This window comes from Schistocerca cancellata, chromosome 8 (assembly GCF_023864275.1).
Source record: "Schistocerca cancellata isolate TAMUIC-IGC-003103 chromosome 8, iqSchCanc2.1, whole genome shotgun sequence".
Classification (NCBI taxonomy): Eukaryota; Metazoa; Arthropoda; class Insecta; order Orthoptera; family Acrididae; genus Schistocerca; species Schistocerca cancellata.
The window spans coordinates 578,724,437-578,747,986 of NC_064633.1; the positions used below are offsets into that span (position 1 = coordinate 578,724,437).

A 23,550-nucleotide genomic window follows, 5' to 3' on the forward strand; every position below is an offset into this window, starting at 1 on the left:
TATTTCATATAATTATGAACAGAATTAAAAATGCTTAGTAGTCTACTCATTAAGAGAGATAATCATATGTTTAAAGGTTTAACACAATAAGACAAGTACATCTTGAGGCAAGATTAGTCATAGTGCACAAATCACCGAAATTATAATTGTCCTGTTTTTAAGAATGAGCGCATTTGACGACTTCCAATAAACTGAACATCTTTTTGGAACTTTCACACACACGCCTTCTACAGAATATGAAAGGGAAAAAGTTTATTGCTCACGATATTTTTTCTGTTCATGTAGTGAAACTTCAGCATCAGGCATGACTTTTAATTTATTAACTTTTTACTGCTAACGCTATTTGAAACACATTTTGAAGATAGTATCCACTTATACCACTGAATGCACCTACAAAATTATCATTGCACAACACACAGTTCAGGAGATACGACATCAGAAACATTGTGATGTGGGAAGAACTAACTTTTCTTAATACAGATCGCAGATTACTCGGACTATACTCATCTAATCTTTGATAATGAAAACACTTAGACTTTGAACAAAATTTAAACATAATTTCAAATCTATACTAAACTTTTCCTCACTTACAGCCTCACAAACTAATGAAAGGAAAACAGTTTATCACTTCATTGTTCCTGTAGTAAAACTTCGGCATCCAGCATGACATTTTAAATTATTATTTCTTTACTAGCTAACTGTATTCATTACCCATTTTGCAGACATTTGAAAGTGTTTTCTACATAGGAGTTCGTTTTGTCCCACAAGTGTGGGCTTTAACTAAGCAAGTTTGTGAGGATATCCTACATCCCCTATGACTTGCTAACAGAAGGAAAAAACAGAGAAAATGACCAGGATAAAATTAGTTTGCTGTTTAATGAAAACCTTTTCTATTGCTCAATACTGTTAAAAGAAAGGAAAAGATTATGCCATTGGACATTGATCCAGCTTGCTCAATTTTGTACTTACATTTCCCTGGCTAGAGATTAAATTGGAAGGGCATTCTTTAACAAATTCATACAATATGACTGCTTGTAGCTGGGGCATACTTAGGCAATAATGGTTCTTAAAATTATGTAAGTACAATAAACATTTTAACTGATTTCAGTGACTTGTTGACTCAACCACAACAGTAACAAACACAGAATTGCAGAAGATCTTAATATTTAAATATTATGTTTGTAGTCTTGGTTGTAAATGACAGTGGTAAGTTTTAACTTTTTGCTGTATCATTCTAAGATATTTTTGTGATGAGTTTCCATTTATTTTACCTTTCAAAAATAATTTTCATAACACCAGTGCATCACCTTGTCCTTCAGTCCTCCTTGTGAAACCAGTTTCTTAATTCATGTTAACTAGACAAATTAATTACTCCCACAATCGCAACAGTTCTTCATATGTAGAAACCTGTCAACAGAGTATTTGCTAATGAAAACAAGGCAGTTACAAAATCAAGGTATAGAGAGGACGATCAAATTTTTTTTTTGAATTTGGATTTTATGGCTTATTACAGCTTCTACAGCTATGTTGTTGTGATCATTATGGTCTCTCAGAACCTGAGGGGGCAAGGGGAATTTTGTCTGTTATCATAAAAAAAACTATACTGACTGGCCTCAAACTTTGCTATTTTGAATTAGTTTAATTATTATCAGTTATAACTAATTTTCAGGGGATCTGTGCCAGATTGTATTAATATACAATTAAAGTTGCTAATTGTCAGAGAGGTACTGAAGTAGTGAAACTGGCAATGCTTTGCAGGGAAATACGGAAGCGTCCGATCCCGCCCGTCTACTTTGACCTAAGACGTCACAAATATGGCGGAAACAAAAGCAAACACACACACTTTCCACAAGAAGCCTAATGACACTAACGGGACAAGCGCGGGAAATGGGGTGTTTTGGGTGGGGGGCAAACTAAATATAAACAAATTTAGACGCCTTGTGTAGCTACAACGTGTAAGTGAAGACAGCCATGCATGAATACCCGCCCACCTCCCCAGGGGTCGTAACCCCTGCAACCCATAGAAGATAAAGATGCTTCAGTAGCTGATTAGTGTTTTTTGTCTTTAAAAAAAAAAATCTCACGGGATAGAACGAACAGATCAGAAAGATAAATATAATAAACTAAAACAGAAATTGGAGGAAACATAATTAAAATAAGTAATAAGTGTTTTTAAATTTAAAAAAAAAATCTCACGAGATGGAATGAACAGATCAGAAAAATAAATAAGATAAAACAGAACTGGAGACAGCCACACAAACTCCGCGCCGTCATGACGTCACACACGACAACACCCTTACGTCACGGGTCAAATCTGACGCGTGGGATCGGACGCTTCTGTCGACCCCTTTGCAGTTACTAAATATTTATTGGATTTTTGTCCTAATCTCCTCCTTTCCTCCCTCCACTCTCTGTCCATTTCCCCTCCTCCTCCTCCTCCCCCCCCCCCCTCCCCTGTCCATCTCCTCTTCACTCCTCTCTGTGACCTTCAGCCATGTTTAATGTTATTGTGTAGGAAACATAGATTGAAAATTGAAGTCGCTTAAAATTTGTGGTTGGTATCATTGTTATGTGGGATATGAGAGAAAGAGAGAGAGAGAGAGAGAGAGAGAGAGAGAGAGATTCTCCACATACTTGATCTTTGAGGATAGTACCTTCAATGACAGTATTTCACATAGTGTTAATCTGCGAATGTGTAGGGCTACCAAGGTTTGGATGATTCGGATTCCATAATAGTATTCTAAACAAAAACCATAAATACAACTGTCCTGTTTCCTGTTATAACTGACTGTGAGGAAGAAAACAAAACACCACATTGTTGTGTACAGAAGTCTTGTTCCAAATTATATAAGGAGAAAGAATTTATATGGGAGAAACAATTTGTCTAATGTAGCCTATGGTCATCTTAATGTTTAAAAAGTATCATGCAAAAATCTAAAGTAAATTGGTCAAAAACTATTAGAGATTTTTGGTAACAATGCTGGGCAATGTCCATCTTGATATAGTAGCATAGATTATACAGGATGCATCAGAGAAAGTATGTGCACTTGGAACTGTCATAGATAATTAAGTTTCTGATTAAACTAAATGTTCCAAATTTTGGTTAAAGGTAAAGTTCAAATGGTTACTTTTAGTTTCAGTGTGTTTCTGAGCACACGTCACAATAATTCTATAACTCACACTAAAGCATACAGTTGGAGTTTGCTCACACTGCTTGCATCTCATTCTAAATTGTGCCTCACTCAGTGGGAAGTCCAAGATGGAAGAACAATAATATGGAAAGGATTGATTGCTACTGATCACATGGTGGATGAAGTATAGAGTCATAGGCATAATGAAAATAATGCTAGAAATGTCAGCTTCTGGACAAAGTTCTTAACCAGAAGTAGAAAACTCACATTTACACAAGCACTACTTGCACACACCTGGAACATGTCATCTCCAGGAGCCGTGGCTGACTGCATCTGAGGTGAGCAGCAAATTTAGTGGGATGGATAATGGGGGTTTGGAAGAGGTGTAGGGTGCTGTCTATGGGAGCATGGAAGGAAATGGTGGGAAATGGATAGGGCTGTTAGGGGCAGCATTGGGAGGTTATGTGGGGGAGGGGAGGATGCAAATTCATCACCTTTTCAGCAGTATTGTGGGGATTCTCCAGTCAACTGCACACAGTGAAGATGATTAAGTTTGAGTTGTGCTTCATCTGACCCAGTGATGTTACTCATACGTCCTAGTTCACATTTAGCCATCATGTAACACATTCACAGAGTTGTACCCTGCTATCTGGGTCATCACTTAGTAGTGTTAGAATAAGATAATGCCAGTAGCTTATCTTCTAAGTGATTCACCTAGCACTTAAATCACCCTTGTGTGATCCTTACTTTGAAAATTTTTGTAGTGAATGCAGCACATTGAGGAATCATTGTTTGTAGCTGTGCGAAATTACAGTTTTTACACATCACCCTTGCATGAACTTCATCTTCTAGATGTGTGAGTGTTAACCTTGTAGATGTGTGAGTGTTAACCTTGTAGATGTGTGAGAGTGTTAACCTTGTAGATGTGTGAGTGTTAACCTTGTAGATGTGTGAGTGTTAACCTTGTAGATGTGCGAGTGTTAACCTTACAGAAGAATCAGTTCCATATTCATTTCTCCATTGTCATTCTCTAATGTCAAGTACCATTTACTAACCTACTTCTTGAACCTCAATCATACATTCATCTTCTTGACTTTAGTCTCCTTCCAAGATCGACTTTTCTTCTGTCGTTTGTTGACGAAACATAAAATTACTTTTTCCTAGAAATTTAACTAGGAGGTAGGAAAAGAAATTTGTGTATGACACTTCAAAGTGTTTGTGCACATTTTTGGCACACGTGGTATTTAACCATACTTGTAATTTAAATTGGACTTTTTTCCACCTAACTGTTTGAGAGTGGACGCCCTAAAGCTGAATATTCCTTTTATGTACACAAAACTGCTACCATTCTGTCCATACAAGGACATGTCATTTGGAGTGTGACAGATGTATCAGTGTCTTCATACAGGGAGTCCTTGTAGGACTCTGCAACGTAGCTGGTGTGTTTCAGTACCTGTAGTGAGTTTTTTCACGTAGCAAATTCTGCTAATGAGCAATGTTACAAACAGCAAAGTTGAATCTCTCTCTCTCTCTCTCTCTCTCTCTCTCTCTCTCTCTCTCTCTCTCTCTCTCTTCCCCTTCCCCCTCCTTTCCTTTCCACTCACCTTCCCATCCCTACCCCTTTCCCTCCCTCTCTACCCACAAACCTTACCCCTTCCCATGCATGCGAGCGCGCGCGCGTGTGTGTGTGTGTGTGTGTGTGTGTGTGTGTGTGTGTGCGCGCGCATCAGAAGCACACCAAGCAATTGGAATTTGGCTGAATGATGTTCACCAAGTTCAGGAGACTTTTCTTTTGCAAATTGATCCAGTGTCAGCACTTAGGAAAGCAAAAAGGAAAAAAAAAAAATCTGAAAAACTGCTCGCTCTCATCTTTTGTTGAGTGTGACACTTCTTGACACTAACAGATCTGCTAGAATGGATGAATGCCTTTAGTGGCTACCTTTGCTGACTGCTGTTGTAGAATTTTCAGGTGAATTCGTGATGACCACTTCAGATGTTCTGTGATAGAAATAACCTGTTTCACTCAGCTTCTTGAAGAATAGTGAGAGCTAATTTCAGTAAATAAGCTGTGGTATTAAGGCAAAAGTTGCCTAATTAAGTGGCATAAAGTTTAAATGTTTGCAGTAGGCAGGTAGCCGTACATTTAGTTATGTAACTGGTAAGATATATCCTTCATGAGAAGATTGAATTTTTGACTATAGTGAATGTGTGGACAGGTCTGAAGATAAACAGAATTAGGTTGTGGCTTATTCACTATGCAATATTTTTGTAGTATCCTTTGTAATAGCATATAGTTCACTGAGTAATTAAGGAAAATGGAATTTCTGCCAGAGAAAATAATTTTCAAAACAAGAAATTTTTTGAAAGCAGCATTTAAATTCACTGATATGTTATCTGGAACTGTATGCAATCCGAAAACAAAGGAAGTAGGGTACAGTACACTTGTTCGCCCACTGCTTGAATACTGCTCACCGGTGTGGGATCCGTACCAGATAGGGTTGATAGAAGAGATAGAGAAGATCCAACGGAGAGCAGCGCGCTTCGTTACAGGATCATTTAGTAATCGCGAAAGCGTAATGGAGATGATAGCTAAAGTCCAGTGGAAGAATCTGCAAGAGAGATGCTCAGTAGCTCGGTACGGGCTTTTGTTGAAGTTTCGAGAACATACCTTCACCAAAGAGTCAAGCAGTATATTGCTCCCTCCTACGTATATCTCGCGAAGAGACCACGAGGATAAAATCGGAGAGATTAGAGCCCACACAGAGGCATACTGACAATCTTTCTTTCCATGAACAATACAAGACTGGAATAGAAGGGAGAACTGATAAGGTACTCAAAGTACCCTCTGTCACACACCGTCAGGTGGCTTGCTGAGTATGGGTGTAGATGTAGATGCCATGCTGTGAGTAGCTGGTTTTTCAGACTGATTTAGCAGCAGTAAAAGTCTTTGACTGCTTGGACTCTAATTGTATCAACTTACACCCTGAATCCATTTCAGAAGTAGAGCATGATTACATAAACATAGCAAGTGAGTGTTGCAACATCTGAACAGTTGAAAACATATAATGGACCGAATTTCATCATCACAACTTACTTATTGGAAATTTAGTGCTATTGATACAGGTATTTGGATCTTTGTTATGTGCACCATTGTCTTGAACTCCAATTATATTCCATTTATACTGATTTGCTGGAGAAAGTTTGAATTGTTACTTTTGTGAACATTACTAATGCCTTTCTTGATGTTTTCTGACATAATAGCCAATATATAACAATGGAAAATCCAGGACGGAATGTAACAATATTATGAAAAGGATAGTTGCTACTCACCATACAGCAGAGATGCTGAGTCGCAGATAGGCACAACAAAAAGACTGAGAAAATGCGTGGGTTGCTCACACGCCTGTGTGTGTGTGTGTGTGTGTGTGTGTGTGTGTGTGTGTGTGTGTGTTGCTATTTGTTTTTCTATCTTTGAAGGTGTTGTTGGTCTAAAGCTCATTTTCTGGCAGTCTTTTTGTTGTGCCTATCTGTGACTCCGCATCTCGACTATATGGTGAGTGGCAACTATCCTTTTCATCACATTTTTAATAGGTGATATTTGTATCATAAGTTAGTTGTTCTTTTACTTTTAATAATCTCATGTTCCTGATGGACTGCTGCTTGCAATTACTTACTTGCTGGTATGAAACTTGTCTTGTAACATGTTATTGTGTTTAAATACCTCCCCTTGCTCTCAAGTTAAAGTGGGTCTGTAATTACCGAGTTATTTGCACAAGCTTCCCTACCTTCCTTTCCCTATTATTGTCCAACTAAATATAAATTGAGAAGGTATAATGTAAGAAAAAGATGTAGTGTACCCATTATTATTTTTAGTTATGGCTATGTGATGTCTATTTTCTGTCAGGTTGTGTTGGTAAGACTTTGGGTTTGTATTGATCACATATTTAAATAAATGTATAGTTGTAAACATTCAGTGCTATGCGACTGAATGGATCATGGTCAGTGTGCGGCTATGGTTTGTTTAGGAGAATTAGTTAAGACTTTGCTAATATTGCATCAAGCCATTAACACTTTCCAAAAAAATGAGCTATTTATTACAAATGTTAACTTTTTCATGGTCTACAGCCTGCTTCCTCAAGGTGTGACAAGCATATACCTCGAGATTTATGATGAATGCTCATTTACCATGGACGAATTGATTGCATGGGCTCATATCCCAATCCCACAGGCCGTAATGAATGGAGAAACACATGAAGAATGGTATCAGCTAAGTGGAAAACAAGGCGAAGGAATGGAAGGAATGATTAACTTGGTCCTTAGTTATACAGTATGTATTCAAAACCATATGGAATGTGTTCTCATATTTTATTTTGTGATCTTTTGACAACCTTCAGGAGCTAGTGGAATATGCTCAGATGGTATATTTTTAGATTTCTAGCCAGGTTAATAATTTCATTTTTATGCAAAATACGCTGAATAATGAACTAATTCTCATCAGATGTTGCAGATTGTTTTGCATGTGCTCATAGCACCCAACTTAGATGAAAGATATTGTACGTAACTCTTTGCGTTTACAAATGTCTGCGTGTGACTGTGTATGTGCGGATGGATGTGTGTGTGTGTGTGTGTGTGTGTGTGTGTGTGTGTGTGTGCGCGCGCGCGCGCGCGAGTGTATACCTGTCCTTTTTCCCCCCCAAGGAAAGTCTTTCCGCTCCCGGGATTGGAATGACTCCTTACCCTCTCCCTTAAAACCCACATCCTTTCGTCTTTCCCTCTCCTTCCCTCTTTCCTGATGAAGCAACCGTTGGTTGCGAAAGCTTGAATTTTGTGTGTATGTTTGTGTTTGTTTGTGTGTCTATCAACCTGCCAGCGCTTTCATTTGGTAAGTCACATCATCTTTGTTTTTAGATGTATTGTACGTTGGTTATTTATTAAATTCAAACTGTCAAGCCAGTTGCACACTCTAAAATATTTTGTAATACTTGAAAATGGGATCAACACACACACACACACACACACACACACACACACACACACGTGTGCGCGCACACACACACAGACACACAATGAAGCAAAACATTAGTATTGAATCTGTAGCTTGCAGCAGCTTTCAAACTGTAAAATTGTTTAGTTGATAAATGGTATTTTTAGGGAGCCTCAAGAGGATGTATGTCAATGCTGAATAGATCACAAAAAATCAGCTGGTAAGTTGTTCAAAAATTTTATTATGTTGACGTATTTTGGATGCAGCCCATCTTAAGAGCATACGCAAAAGATAAGTACAAAACCATAAAGACAAACATTATTCACAGAAGTCTTTAAGATACAAAAGATATTACAAAATGATGTAATTGGATTTAAGAAGCTTAGCAGTTGCATGAGAACACACGTATAAAAATGTTTTAGGTAGGCAAGCTTTTGGAGCCAGTGGCTCCTTCTTCTGGGAGAAGGGTTGAAGGAGAAGGAAGAAGGGTGAAGGAAAAGGTCTGGAGAGGTTTAGGAAAAGGGGCAGAGTTCAGAAAAATTACATGGAGCCCTTGCTCATGGCAGACTTACCGGATGGGGTGAGAAGGAAAGACTGATTGTTGGGAACTGTAATGGATGAGATACTACAAAAATGTTTTAAAAGAAAACCCAACCAAATAGCCTTAATACAAACTATGGAGTCACATGTGTCTGTCCTCACCATCAGTGCTCAACTGATGGAGAGCCACCATTACAAAACATAAGTACCAGAAACTGCCACCAGGTGACAAGGCTCTATTGGAACAGTGACATTAATTTCATCCACGGAAATAAATGAATGTCTTGATAATGATGCTGAAAATAGTATAGAACTAGGAACAAAAACAAACTAAATACAAAAATTCAATGAGCATACACAACAGTGCATAAATCATACAAGGTTTGTATAGGGCTAGGAGGGAAGGGTAAGAAAGGATAATGGGAGGGGAGAACAAAACAAAAATCATACACAACACTGTATTTATACCAAAAAAATGTAAAGCAAGAAAATCATCCAATGTGATAACAACCTCCCACGGGGGCTGGTTGATGAAGGAAGAAAGCAGGGATGAGGAGGCAGCATCTCTACCACTAAATGGAGGCACTGCATTTACTGAATATTTAATACATCAATGCAACTGCTAGTATCCCAGCTATCTGTACGCAATGTATGCATTTGCAGCTAACACTAAACATCATTACAAATTGTAGTGAAAATACAAAACAAAAATTTAATTGTAATTGCACAATGGTGTCAAAGACCAAATAGTAATGAAAAACACTGTTAAGAAAGCCTTAGCTAAGAACTCACAGAATACAAGGGTAAACATATGTTTCCGAAAATGAACAACTTTCAGTTGTTGAGAGCCTAGCCAGGCTTATCAACCAAAAGGCACTTCAGCTGACGTGTGAACAACCATGTAGTAACAACACATCACCATGAATGAAACTGACAAAGTACAAATATTTTCAGTAAACTTAAAATCACAAACACACTTTAAGAAAGAGCTACTCTGTACTAGAAAGGACAAGCATGAATGTTCTAGTAGTGTACAATAGCCAAACAGAACCTTTCCATGTATATAAAATAAACCAAAAAGATTAAATTGAGCCTACCAAAGTACATGACGTGAACAACAATTGTAGACACTTTACTTAATCAAACAGTGGAAAATCCAGGATGGAATGTAACAGGATTAAAAAAAAAATAGTTACTACTCACCATATAGCAGAGATGCTGAGTCACAGATAGGCACAACAAGAAGTCTGTCACAAAATAATCTTTTGGCCAACAAGGCCTTTGTCGAAAATAGAGGACACATGCAAACACAACTCTCACATACATGACTGCAGTCTCTGGCTGCTAAAGCCAGACTTAAGTAGAGATCCAGTGAAGTAGAATGGACAAAGTTTGAACATCATTGTGACATGTAATATCCAAATAAAACCATCACATGTATATGTGTGTATTTTAAACAAAAAAGTGTATAGGATGATTGTTCATACATTATGTTCTGTAGTGCGCTCAGTTGAACATTGTTTTGGTTTATATTTTATGCAGTTCTTTATTTTGTATGTATGGAGAGGTTGCATTTGGCCATCATGCTCTATGAGAATGTTCATACTTGTTCTTTTTATTACAGAGTACCTGTTTGTTAGATAAAGCATGTTCATGCTTTTAAGTTTACTGAATGTGTTTTTACTATGTCAGTTTTATTTGTGGTGGTATGCTATGTTGTTACTACATGATTGTTCATAAATGTCAGCTGCTCCTTAGGGATACTAGTAGTCCTATATGTGTTAGGCCATTCATCATTACACCCATGTCTCCTAGTCTTAGTTTAGTCACAATCTTCTCTGTGACTTTTGGTTGTTAAGCCTGGCTAGACTCTCAACAACTGAAAGTTGTTCATTTTCAGAAATATATATGTTTATCCTTAGAGTGTAACAGTACTTAGCTAAGGCTTTCTTAGTACTGTTTTTCATTACTATTTGGTCTTTGACACTATTTTGCAATTACTATCAAATTTTTGTTTTGTATTTTTACTACATTTTGTAATAATGTTTAGTGTTAGTTGCAAATACATACATTGCTTACACATAGCTAGAATACTAGCACTTTCATTGGCATATTAAATATTCCGTCGGTGCAGTGTGTTACGAGATGCCACCTCCTCATCCCTGTTTTCCTTTATCAACCGGCCCCCATGAGTGGTTGTTACCTATTAAGCTGGATGATTTTGTTGCTTTACATTTTTTCTTGACTTGTCTGTGTTGAGTATGACTCATTGTTCTCCCAATATGCTGCCTCCCTTTCGCCTCCCCTATTATTCTTTCTTCCCCTTCCCTGCTAGTCTTACATGAACCTTGTATGTTGTATGCACTGTTGTGTATGATTCTGTTGAATTTTTTGATCTAGTTTGTTCTTGTTCCTAGTTCTGTACTGCTTTTAATATCATTATCAAAGTGTTCATTTATTTCTGTGGATACAATTAATGTCACTGTGCTAATACAGCCCTGTCACCTGGTGGCAGTTTCTGGTAATTATGTTTCATAATGGCGACTCTCCCATCAGTTGAGCCCTGCTGAGGACACACACATGTGACTCCATGCTTTGTATGGAGGCTATTCTGTTTGGTATTTTTTGAAATATTTTTTTTTTTTTGTAATACCTCCTGTATCTTTTTTCTTTAAGACCCCTGTGTTCATTTTGGTGACCTATTCAGCACTGACATATGTCCTCTCAAGTTTACATACCTCCTGTATGACTTAATGGTCGCGCCTTAAATTTTTAGGGAGGTTATGTCCATGCAGTTAGTTATTCTAGCCACATAATAATTGTGGTTACTGATTTTTATATTTCACTTTGGCGGCAAAAACAAATATGGAAAGTTACAACTCTTATGTAACTGGTAAAGGATTTGTAAATTTCTGGTTTCCAGTTTCAAAAGCTACAGATTAAACAAACAAATCATCTTTAGTCTGATAGTACACATTTAGCTCTGGTTTCAAGACTTTGTTAGTAGGAACTGCCCTTGTTCCCCAAAATGTTAATACCACACTTTTACTTGTGATTTTCTAAGTTTAAACAAAAGTCGTAAGTATAAGTTGAATAAAGTCATAGTTCATTTTTAAGAAACAACATGCTTCTCCATTGTGCCTAAATGTTTTAATATTCCTGCCACAATTGTCTATCTATTTGCATTTGTCTGGTGTTAGGCTTCAAAGCTTTTGCATCACACTGATTCATAGTATTTCCCTACAGAGTTGTATTGCTGTGTAGGATCTCTAAGATAGCATAAATATAGTTGCACTGCCCCACTCATCCATCCCCATCCTGGAATACACAGTACTATCTGTTACAGACTTTCATTCACGCTTGATAACCACCAATTATCTGGAATATAAATTATTTTTTTTTAGTTCTAGTGACTTTATGTGTCTCACAACTGACAAGCTAATTTTTATCATAAATAGAAATTTTAGAATCTTGCTCTGCATAATATCTTCTGATGCATATGCTTGTAAGTAATAATAGATGATTAACCACTTGAACTAAACTTTTCTGTGTGAATAATGGAAATCGTTGTGCCAAATTCAAAGCAGCAACTGCACATAGGAATAGTTAACACTTTCTGTATTAAATTAACCGTGCTGACAAATTCAGCCTCATTATTCTACTACATTTCGTCCAGGTGCTGATAACTTATGTACTTTTGTGAGCCTTTACTTGTCTTTTGTTAAAAAAAAACCTATCAGAACAATTGGGATTCATAAATAGGTAAACACTGTTCTCTGTTCTTATATGATCATAGTAAATTTTATGCCGTGTCCATTGCTGGGTTACCTCTGTCACCATTGCCCAAAGTATGAGCAGATTGTTCCCCCTTATTTTTTGGGTACTTTATCCAATAGCTCTCCATTCTTCCTCCAAAATTAGGTTATCCATTTCATTCATTAAAAAAAATGAATACCTGCTTTCTGGCAGTAAACCAAACTGCACACATTCATGCCATATTTTCTATTGTCACATACCCTGCTGTTGAACACAGTGTGCTTTCAGACCTCAGTGTGTAATATGCACTGAAGAGCCAAAGAAACTCTTTCACCTGCCTAATATCATGTAGGGCCCCTACAAGCACGCAGAAGTGTTGCAACATGACGTAGCATAGACTCAACTATGTCTGAAGTAGTGCTACAGGGAATTGACTCTATGAATCCTACAGGGCTGTCCATAAATCCTTAAGAGTGCAATTGGGTGGAGATACCTTCTGAACAGCACATTGCAAGGCATCCAAGATATGCTTGATAATGTTCATTTCTGGGGAGTTTGGTGGCTAGTAGAAGTGTTTAAACTCAGAAGAGTGTTCCAGGAACCACTCTGTAGCAATTCTGGGTGTGTGGGGTGTCACATTGAACTTCTGGAATTGCTTAAGTCGATCGGAATGCAAAGTGGACATGAATGAATGGATGGATGCAGGTGATCAGACAGGACACTTATGTATGTGTCACCTGTTAGTCATATCTAGACGTATCAGGTGTCCCATATAATCCCAATTGTACATGCCTCACACCATTACAGAGCCTCCACCAGCTTGAACAGTCTCCTGCTGATATGCAGGGTCCTTGGATTCATGAGGTTGTCTCCATACCCATACACAACCATCCACTTGATACAATTTTATATGAGACTTATCCAAACAGGCAACATGTTTCCAGTCATCAACAATCCAATGTCAATGGTGATGGGCTCAGGCGAGGCGTAAAGCTTTCTGTTGTGGAGTCAAGGACTTCAGTGATGTTTTGTTGCATGGTTCACATGCTGACATTTATTGATGGCCCAGAATTGAAATCTGCAGCAATTGTGGAAGGGTTGCACTTCTGTCACGTTGAACAATTCTCTTCAGTCATTGTTGGTCCTGTTCGTGCAGGATCTTTTTCCGGGTGCAGCGATGTTGGAGATTTGATGTTTTACTAGATTCCTGATATTCACGGTACCCTCGTGAAATGGTCGTACAGGAAAATCCCCACTTCATTGCTATCTCGGAGATGCTGTGTCGCATTGATCATGTGCTAGCTATAACACCATTCATGTTAAAACTCCTTATCAGTACAAGCCAGAGTTGTTGTTTCTTTCAAGCAGTGCCAAAGTCGAACATTCTCCCCTTTTTCTGTTCCTTTCTTTGAATATTTTCCATCATTGTTTGTCACATTTTTATTTGTTGCTAATCCTATAACAGCTTTGCAGATGTTTTCCAGCTTTCACCGACAGTTGTGTTAGAACTTAAAATTTCATTTGTTGGTGGACTTGATTCATATTCTTATTTGTTGCCATTGTTATTTGTTTGTTTGTGGGAACAGAGTTAACCATATATTGTTTTCACTGTGACAAATGAAAAAGAAATTCTTTTCAGATGTGGTGACTTTTGTGTAATTTGTGTTTAATTTGTTGTTACAGACGCATGTAGCTCCACAGTATGTTTACTCATCTGTTGCACCAGTGGTAATGGTGCCATCGGTAAACCCACCAGTGTATGGAATGAGGCCATACGCACCAGTACCAGTCTACACTGCACCCCCAACACAGCCTCCTCAGCCACACCTGTCAGAACAGGAACTTAAGCAGGTAGGATTGCCTTAGATAAATTTAAAGTAGGTAGAAATTTGATGAATGTATTGTCTATTGTGAAGTGTTATGTTTTCATCCTTTATTAACGTTTTTAAAACGATAGCGATTACCTTCTTATTTTGTTACAAGTTTGGGATTTTGAAATGAGGTTTTTTTTTATATGGTTAATCTGCTTTAACTCTTGTATCGTCTAAGATATTTAAGTAAGCATTTATTGTTGGCCCTAAACTTTTAGCAACAGTGTCTAAGAAATGTGCTAAAATAGAGAGCAAAGGTCTGCAGAATCCTCTAGTACAGAGCAAACACCTCTGTGTGGGGCTTTGTGCCAGGCTGTGTTATCATATGAAACAAAAAATAAATAAATAAATAAAAATAAAAAATAAAAAATAAAAAAAATGCAGCAGAATGGGCCTGGCAGGTGACTTCAAAAATGGACTAGTCATTGGATGTCACCTGAATAACAAATACTTGAGAAATATTTCAACCCTACCAAAGCTTACCAAATTGACTGTTGGCATTTTGATTGTGAAATGGAAACATGAAGGAACAACTACAGCTAAACAAAGACCATGTATTATCTCATGTAGTGACAGACAGGGACCATTGAACATTGCAGAGGGTGGTTGTCAGTAAACACTGGAATTTCCGTGGTCAGTGCTGAGTGATGCCATTGGACAGTGGATGACTGGAGATAAGTGATGTGGAGTGATGGATCATGCCATACCCTGTAGCAATTTGATGGAAAGGTTTGGGTTTGGCAAATGCCTGGAGAGTGTTATCTGCCAAAATGTGTAGTGCCAGCAATGAAGTACAGAGGCCAGGTGGTGTTGCAGTATGGGGATAGTTTTCATGATTAGGATGTGGTCCCCATTTGTGCATAAGAAAACTAATTACTGAAGAATATGAACACATTTTACAGAACTATACTCCTTTCTGTAGAGGAACTGTCTTCTAACTTAAGTGACATGTAACAACCAGTAATAAAAATAGGGAAAAAAAACAAACAATCACAATACACTGTTTATACTCTCATTAAAAAATATATCAGATTTCCTTAGTAACAATAATAATCCACTTATCTTTCTAGTATGAGAGGAATATGGTAGGGGACCCATAAACTGCTATTGTATCACTAGTCAAACTCTATGATTATTTCAGTAGCAAAATTCAATTGAGCTAAATTTAATTCTTAGCTGCACTTGTGGAATGTTTGTGTTTTCTACTTGTCAAGGCAAATTACTCAATACTGAGCTCAATTAACTTCAAATAAATCATTCATGATAGTAATCAGGGCTAAATTATGTTTCAAATAAGTTTAACTTATGTGCCGTTTTCATCACCTGTGAAGCAGGTATTTTAGACAGTAGCATTTACACAGTCTGGCACTGAAGTTTTTCAAAACGATACTTTGTAATAAATTGAGATTACTTAACAACATTCTAACTAACTTTAACTTTTGCTAATCCTTGCACATTTGACAAACATAAATAAAACACTAGTTCATTTAAAACTGGATACTCTGTTTTCTGAACACTTAGGAGGAGAACCTGCATAGGTTCATGATAAGGATAAAAGTTAGGATTCTAAACACAAGTTTATAGCACTTGGATTATTATTAAAATCACTCACACAAATTTAACTGGTCCATGCCCTGTATATCTGTATACATGAAGTTGGTGAAGCAGTGGCAAAGTAGTGGTGGCAAGTGACATAGCGGTTAACTGTGCTCATGACTCGTGATCTTTGAATGCTGTATACAATTTCTACTTAGCAACGGATTTTTAATGTGTTAGAGCCATTCCTTATTGCCGAGAGTACCATTCAAAAGCCAAATCCACATCCGAGGCAAAATTTCTTGCAAAGTGGCTTCTAATTGCCTCCCTTGGCACTGTTGATGTGTTCTGTGCAACGGCTAGCCACTGACTGTGTATCGTTCCCACCAAGTAGCAGCCCAGTTAGACTGCCAAAACCACTGTTTACAGTGCGCCGAGCCACTTCCGTTGTGGAGGGCTTCCCTACGTCTTTTACATATTACAAATACAAATGCCTTAAGCATGAACCAGGTTCCAGTATACAAAGTTTTTCCTCTAAATATACACATTTTATAAAATTGTATTATTTTAAACATCATTTAACTTTTTCCCTTTATACATCACAATACTTTAAATTTCCTGTCACAAATCAATAACCTTAACCAACAAAGAAAACACACTCCATAATCGTAGACACGCAGTTACGTAATATAAATCTGCCACTAATTGATATAAGTGTTACAGAGTACCAAATAAATATGTTTCTTAACAAAATGTAGTTTTATGCTTCACTTCAGTAGGTGATTAAACTGTTTCCTTTGAGCTGCTATACTGACTTAGTCACCGATTGAGAGGTAGATGAACAGAGTAGTTGATGCTAGTGGTTGATATAATGATACATGTTGCAGTGATTTGTTGGTGTATTGAGTGAAATTGAGAATCTCTCAATGTCAGTGTAATGCATTTGCTACAGTTATTACTAGGTGATCAGTTTCAACCATTATCTGCAGTCTTTTCCAGGAGTATTGATAAAAACAGACAAAATGAAAATTGTCATACAAAGCCAGTGGCTTAAAACATTCCTCAGAAAACAGAGCAAACATACCATTCCGGCAATGCCTCACAAATCTGTATGACCTGCTTGCCATATTGAATGCTGTGCAGACCTTCATGCATCACTGTAGGAACTATGTGCTGTCTGCATGTGGCCCACAGGATTGAGCAGTTTACAATTCAAATGACAAATTCCAAATGTGTAAACGAGAGCTAAAGCAAAAGTTAGACTAACAGTAAACAAAATCGCATCTCTCAGTGAGTAGACACAAAGTAATTAATCAATTTAGAGATCATACAACAATAAACAGTACTGCTACTAATGAAAAAAAATTCAAGATATAAAAAGTTGCTGAAGAAACGTAAAACTGCAATAGAACAAAAATTATGTAAAAGAAATGAGTGCAGCTTGGAACTTATCCAGGCAATGTAGGTGACACTCTAAATGTAACAGACCAGTGTGGACAGCTCATTGTCGGCGTAGTACGGAAAATTATTTCCGTAATGCAGAATTGAAGAATGCCTGGCAGCAGGATTGAAGTAGCTACAGAGGAAGTAGATGTGCTACAGAACAAATTAACAATATAAAGCTAATGTTGTAAGAAAGGACTGAAAGACCTAAAAAAAATAGAGGTGCATATTTATAAAAGATGTATGATTTTTGTAGGTAGGTTGACTGTATTGAAAATCCCAAAAGGAATTGGAATATATTTGAAAACACAGGAGCTTATACAATAAATAATGAACAAAATCTGTGATGAAATTTGTAGAAGAAATGCTACTTGGAGTTAAACGGGAATTAATTGGATGCGGAAATTTGAAGGCCGAATTGGTAGAATGTAACAAATCAAAATTGTTTGTTTAGTGGTAGCAGATTTTAGAAATTTTGGTAAATTGTGTAGGACAGCACAAAAACAAATATTCATAAATAAACAGAAGCGAGTTAAAGCTTACAAATAATCACTCAAAATTAGAGGGAATGACAAACAAATAAGACTACACCATCAAACTTATGTGAGAACTAGAAAATTGAGAAATTTAAATATCTGGACACCACACTCCAGCTTAATGAACGAGTGAAAGAAGCTGAGGGGCAAGATTATAAAAGACAAATGCCTATTCCGACATGTTATGACAAAAAGTAACACTCTAGCAATCCAAAAATTTTTCATTACAAGACAATAATTCAGCTAGAATGCACACATTCCTAAAAAAGCACTAGTTTCATGATTGACAGAAAAATTATGTAAAGGAAAAATCATTGTGAGGATATATTATGCAACATAACTACAACAGACACTTTAAATTTAAGAGAGAACACAAAAGTATAGTTTCAGAAGATGATTGCATGAAAACTAAAAGACGCACAGAAAAGTGGCACACATTAATGGATAGAGCATCTCTCAAAGTTTCCTTCATTATATTCACATGGTGTAGTTGCAGAGAGCACCACTGGAAGACAGGTGGGATCAAAACATGGCATCTAATGGAATGATGCGTCCATTTTGTGTCCTTGAATTCGCTAAATGTAAATCAGTTGTTATTATATCCTACCAAATATTAATAAAAGCTTTGACAGACAAAACAGTCAATACCTGGTACAGCACATTCTGTAAGGCTGACTGAAGAAAACAAGCCTGCTGGGACCATAAGCAGAGGAGCAGCTTGATAAAGAATTTATTTCAAAAGCTGGTAAGTTTTCTTTCTCTTTTGTATGTGTCTGTCTACAACTAAGTGCTCCTGCTGTTCAGTGAGTGGTCACCTTTACTCCTAAGTTATTTACATTCTGCCCAATCTTTCCTTACTATAGCAAGCATGAATATTTTGAGAAGAAAAATTTCAAGTTTTGATAAGTTAAAAAACAAACATAATTACCCAAGAAAAGTCTACTGAAATCCAAGCCAAAGTGCAAGGAACAAAATTGAAATCAGTACATAAAAGAGAAAAAATGTGACTAGATAAAGGAGCAATGGAAGGAACAGTTCACTTAGCTTTTATATGACCCATAGTTGGCCTGTAGGAGAAAGACAGTAAAAAAGCAAGAGATTATCAAATGGCAAAGAAGCGTTAATATTTTTGTGAAGAAATAATGTTCAGCATGGACTAAATCTCTCTAATTTACTCCTATTCAATGACCCTAGTGATGATTAAGATACTCGGACAATACTTGTAGCACACACATGACAAATTACCAAATTTGGCAGTAGGTTGTTAGACCGGTGTGATTGCAAAATCAGTACACAAATGGATTAGTGTTTACTAGACCTTTTTTGGGTAATTTCATTGAAAAGACAGAGCTGCAGAATGAATGCAGTTACAGTTGATACAACTGCTATAGTAAAGTCAGTGAAAATGAGTCCTGACCGTAGCTGTGCTGTTTTCAGTTTTCAACTGAAAGAGGCTAGTGGTGCATGTCAAAACAATAGCAGCATATAGAGCTGTGAAAACGTTTAGGCATTGCCATAAAAATATACAAAATCGTGTTATATAATTGATTGGTGTAGATGTGTGAAACAACTGCACCAAGCCCACTGCAACTGCCAAGGATCTTCTTTTGCCAACTCTTCTATAGTAAAACAAAATGCTGCAGTGTGGACAAAGCCAAGGATATTGAAGAAAATGAATTTACAGTCTTCCATCAAAATGCCAGAAGCTTAATAAACAAAAAAGGTGAACTTCTCATGTCCATTCAGGAAAATGAAATGATGGAATTTCAGCAGACTTTTTGTGAACGTCAGAACATCACATTGAAGTCACTGGAACTGAACAGACTCTTCTTTATGGATGCAGGCTAATACCATCAATACACACACACACACACACACACACACACACACAAACCTTCACAGCTATATCGTGCCTGCTGGGCACACACTGCTGGCCTGGACTGCTGTTGCGGAGGTGCAAGCTCATTGTTCTGAAGAATAGATCTGTGCATTGTTACCATATTGGGAGAGAGATACTGATGTTTATGATGACACTGAAGAAGAAAAGATGTAAATGAGTGGCATGAAGTTGGTAAATATGTTTTGACCAAGAGTACATTTATAAAGTAAACCCTAACTTTCAGAAATGGTCCTACATATCAAAATCAGGTTTTTGCCAAATGGTAGTAAGTAGAAGAGCATGCTGTTTTATTGCATGGGTAGTGCTCTTTAACTGTTGTATCAACTGAGATATAGAAGCAAGGGCTGCTTTCTGGAATTGACCATTGTGGTGTAAACATCTTGAAATGTGGCTCTCATACAACGTCCCATCATTTTCAAGCCTCCCAACTGTTTATTAATTTCCATTAATTATTCACTTACATGTGAGTAGGTACATACATTAGGAATAGTTTCCCCTAAGCCCTTCTAATGCACTCTGTGTCAGGTTGGGTGTCTAGATTGTTGTGGTTTTTTTTGTTTTTCCTAATATTTTATCACCATGCGACAAGTGTCTGTAAACTAAACAGGCAGGTAATCTGAAAATTGTTGTAAACGAGGTAACTAACTGTCAAGTGGCAATTTGTCTCCTCTGAATTTTTGTGTATCTGTCTTACTTTCTCAATACTTCAGAATAGAATATTAGTCAGGTATAGTGACACTATCAAAATAAATGTATAGTGTAAACATGCAAGTAAATATAAATATACTAAGACTTGCTATCTTTTGATGTCTATTTTGGACAGAGATTATACTGGCATAATCAAACTGTTTTTAGGTCTGTGCAGTGTACTCACGATTATTCGTTCATCTTTTTTAAAAGAAAAGCACAGATTTTGTGCACACGGGTACTGGCAGCATAGGTTGCCGGCTGCTAGGGGCAGTGGCAGAAACTAAGCCAGACTGAAAATGGAAGATAACTGCACTGAGCTGCACCTCAACACATGCAGATGTCGGCCATTGACGCTGCCACTGCTACCCATCAGTAGACATTGTCTCGAATACATGTTCGAAAAACCTCAACTATTCATGTTTTTCAATTATTTGTGTATCTTCTCCCCCAGATTACACTGAATAATCAGGAGTATACTGCAGTTCATAGGGTTAAATGTTGCTCCATAAGTTCACAAAACATTATCTGTTGCAGTAGTCACTGCAGTATGACTGAGTACTACAGATTTTGTATGTCCCTAGCTTCTTCCTCATGAGACTGTTTGAGAGATTTTTTTTGTTTGTTTCAGATTGAAGAAATGTTTCCTAATATGGACAAAGAAGTAATTAAGTCTGTTTTTGAAGCTAACAGAGGCAGCAAAGATGGTACAGTCAATTCACTTTTACAGATGAGTGAATGATGTGCTCAATAGTGCACACTTTCTATATGATGTCAACAAGTACCTTATGTTTAACATAAGGCATTGTATTCATTTATATTAATGAGTGTGGTTTAAATATATATGAATCCAGAAAATGATGTATGTGCCATGTTGTTATATTCTATGTTAATTATCTTTATTTTGTTAATATACAAAAATTGTAACAGCTTATTGATTATGCAGTTAATAATCAAATTCATTAAAAACTTTTACTCTGTCATTTTATTGTGAAAGATCATACCTGCATTAAAAAAATCAGGAATCAGCTTTGATGATCTATGTGATGTACTTCTAATATGTAATCAAATAACTTGGAATACTTAAGTTACTTTTATATGTAACATAATTCCATACAAGACATGAAAATTCCAGCATCTGTAGTTAGAGATGATTGTTAACTGTATTAATATTTTTTGTTGTTATATTATACCTCAGTATAAAGAGCGAAATACTGGGGGAGAATGTGTTGGGCTGGCATTGAAATCCTCCTTTAGGTAAAAAAAATACTCATTGTTTGTGTGTTATATTTGTCGGTGCACATTATTCAATCCCTTCACGGTTATAATAAACAGTGTATAAGGGGAAATTGTAAGTACTTTGTATTCACATCCACCAGTGCTGCTCAAGCACATCAAGGCAGAATTTCTTCATATGAAAGTGTGTTCTTAATTCTTAACCCATTGTGCTGCTAAAATGCCAACACTCCGGCCACATCACCGTGGCAAGCAATGGCCGGTCAGCTTGCATGGAATATAAATGTACACACGGACTCCGAACAGAATATAGTTTGCTGGTATATTGCGTTAACTGCTCAAACAATTTAGTATAAAGACAGTCAAACAATGGAAACTCCTGGGTGGAATATCTACAATATTAGGAAAGGGATAGTTTGCTACTCCCCTTAAAAATGACCTGTTGTGTTGATCAAAGCCTTTTTCAACAAAGAAAATACACACGTTCATACAAGGAAGCACTTTTCACATACACATGACTGTTATATCTGGCTGCTTCAACTGGAGTAAAGACTGTCCTGTTTGTTGGGGATTCAGAGGTTCAGGTGCTAAATATTTCAGCATTAGTGCCAGAGGTGAAGAAATTTCACAAGGAACCAAGCTACCAACAATCTCATCTTTCACCTCTGCAATCAAGTTGGCCTCCAAAATGAATTTATCAACACAAATTCTTCTGAAACAATTACTGAGGGCTGTTCATGTACATGCTAGAGCAAGTGCGTTCCCTTAAAGAAGATGTAGGCTCTTCAGCTTCTCTAAAGGAACTTTGAACATAGCGCACAAGAGGATAAAAATGTTGAAAATTAGGTACGAAAGAGAATGGTCTGTAAGCTATCTTATAGCAGAAGATTGATATAATCAGACGCTGAAAATTATGAGGTACTTTTGCTGTATTTGCAAGTGAAAAATATTGCTCCTTCCTGTCACTCTCATCACGTCTGCATGCAGTTGCAAACAGTATATGCTCTGAGGAGGAGGCAGTAAGCTTATTGTCCCTTCCACCAACTGAGTTTTGATTGTGAGAACCTGAACTGCCCCAACCATTATTCATTTTGAAGGATTTAATGTGCTTCGGGGATTCTTTATATGCCCCAGGGGAATAGCTGTAGTCTTTCCCAGTCTTAGATCTCACAGCATCTTAATATTCATTTCAGCCCTGCTTTGGAGTCATTGCAATTGAATGTAGAATAACTTATCAGTGTTAAAGAGAAGAAAAAAAGGTCATGGCTAGAGCTCCCAAATTCGGTAAAGCCATATATAGGATTTCTGATACACAGCCCAGATTGCCAATACGGCATAAGGAAGTCTACACATACGCAAAAACTTCAAGCTTCACCCAAAAAAACTCAGAACTGCTTGTGTGACGATGGCCATAGCAGCTTTTCACTATTGCAAATACATTATAGAGTGTGGCAGCTGGAGTTTCGTTTCTAATAAAGAAGACTATGGTTGCTCTTTCTATATGTAGGAGCTGAATACCAGTGTCCAAAGCTTCAGACATGGCTCCTAATATCTAGATCCATTACAGCTTGTTGCAGCAACTTGATAACCAAAGGATAACATCCTTGCCATCATAGTTCAAATTTGGCAGCATGACAATTTTGGCTTACATGTAGAGGACTATTTTAATTCCACTCATGAAACTTGGAGGAAAGACGTGCTTGCTCATGTAATTAACATGTCACACTAATTGGGTAGAGAACCCGTTGGAGCATATGGAGAATCAACAATCAACCTGAGCTTTAGAAACAAAGAAGCTCTTTAGTCACCGACAGTGTGGATTCTGGAGATATTTTTCAATTACTGATAACCTGACGCATTTTTGCACTGGTGATGAACTCGATAACTACACAGTGAGAAACCCCATACTGTGCTTGCTACCACCATCCAA

General features: G+C 37.2%; 1 protein-coding gene across 1 annotated transcript in view; it reads left to right on the forward strand.

The window, feature by feature from the left end:
* The window catches only part of LOC126094453 (toll-interacting protein-like), a 56,089-nt gene extending 34,350 nt beyond the window's left edge, over positions 1-21,739 (forward strand). Inside the window, exons 4-6 of the mRNA XM_049908830.1 lie at positions 7,257-7,458; positions 14,095-14,262; positions 21,016-21,739. Coding sequence (XP_049764787.1) covers positions 7,257-7,458; positions 14,095-14,262; positions 21,016-21,126 — 481 coding nt within the window. The 3' untranslated portion in view covers positions 21,127-21,739. The remainder of the gene's footprint in view (positions 1-7,256; positions 7,459-14,094; positions 14,263-21,015) is intronic.
* The last annotated feature ends 1,811 nt before the right edge of the window (positions 21,740-23,550 follow it).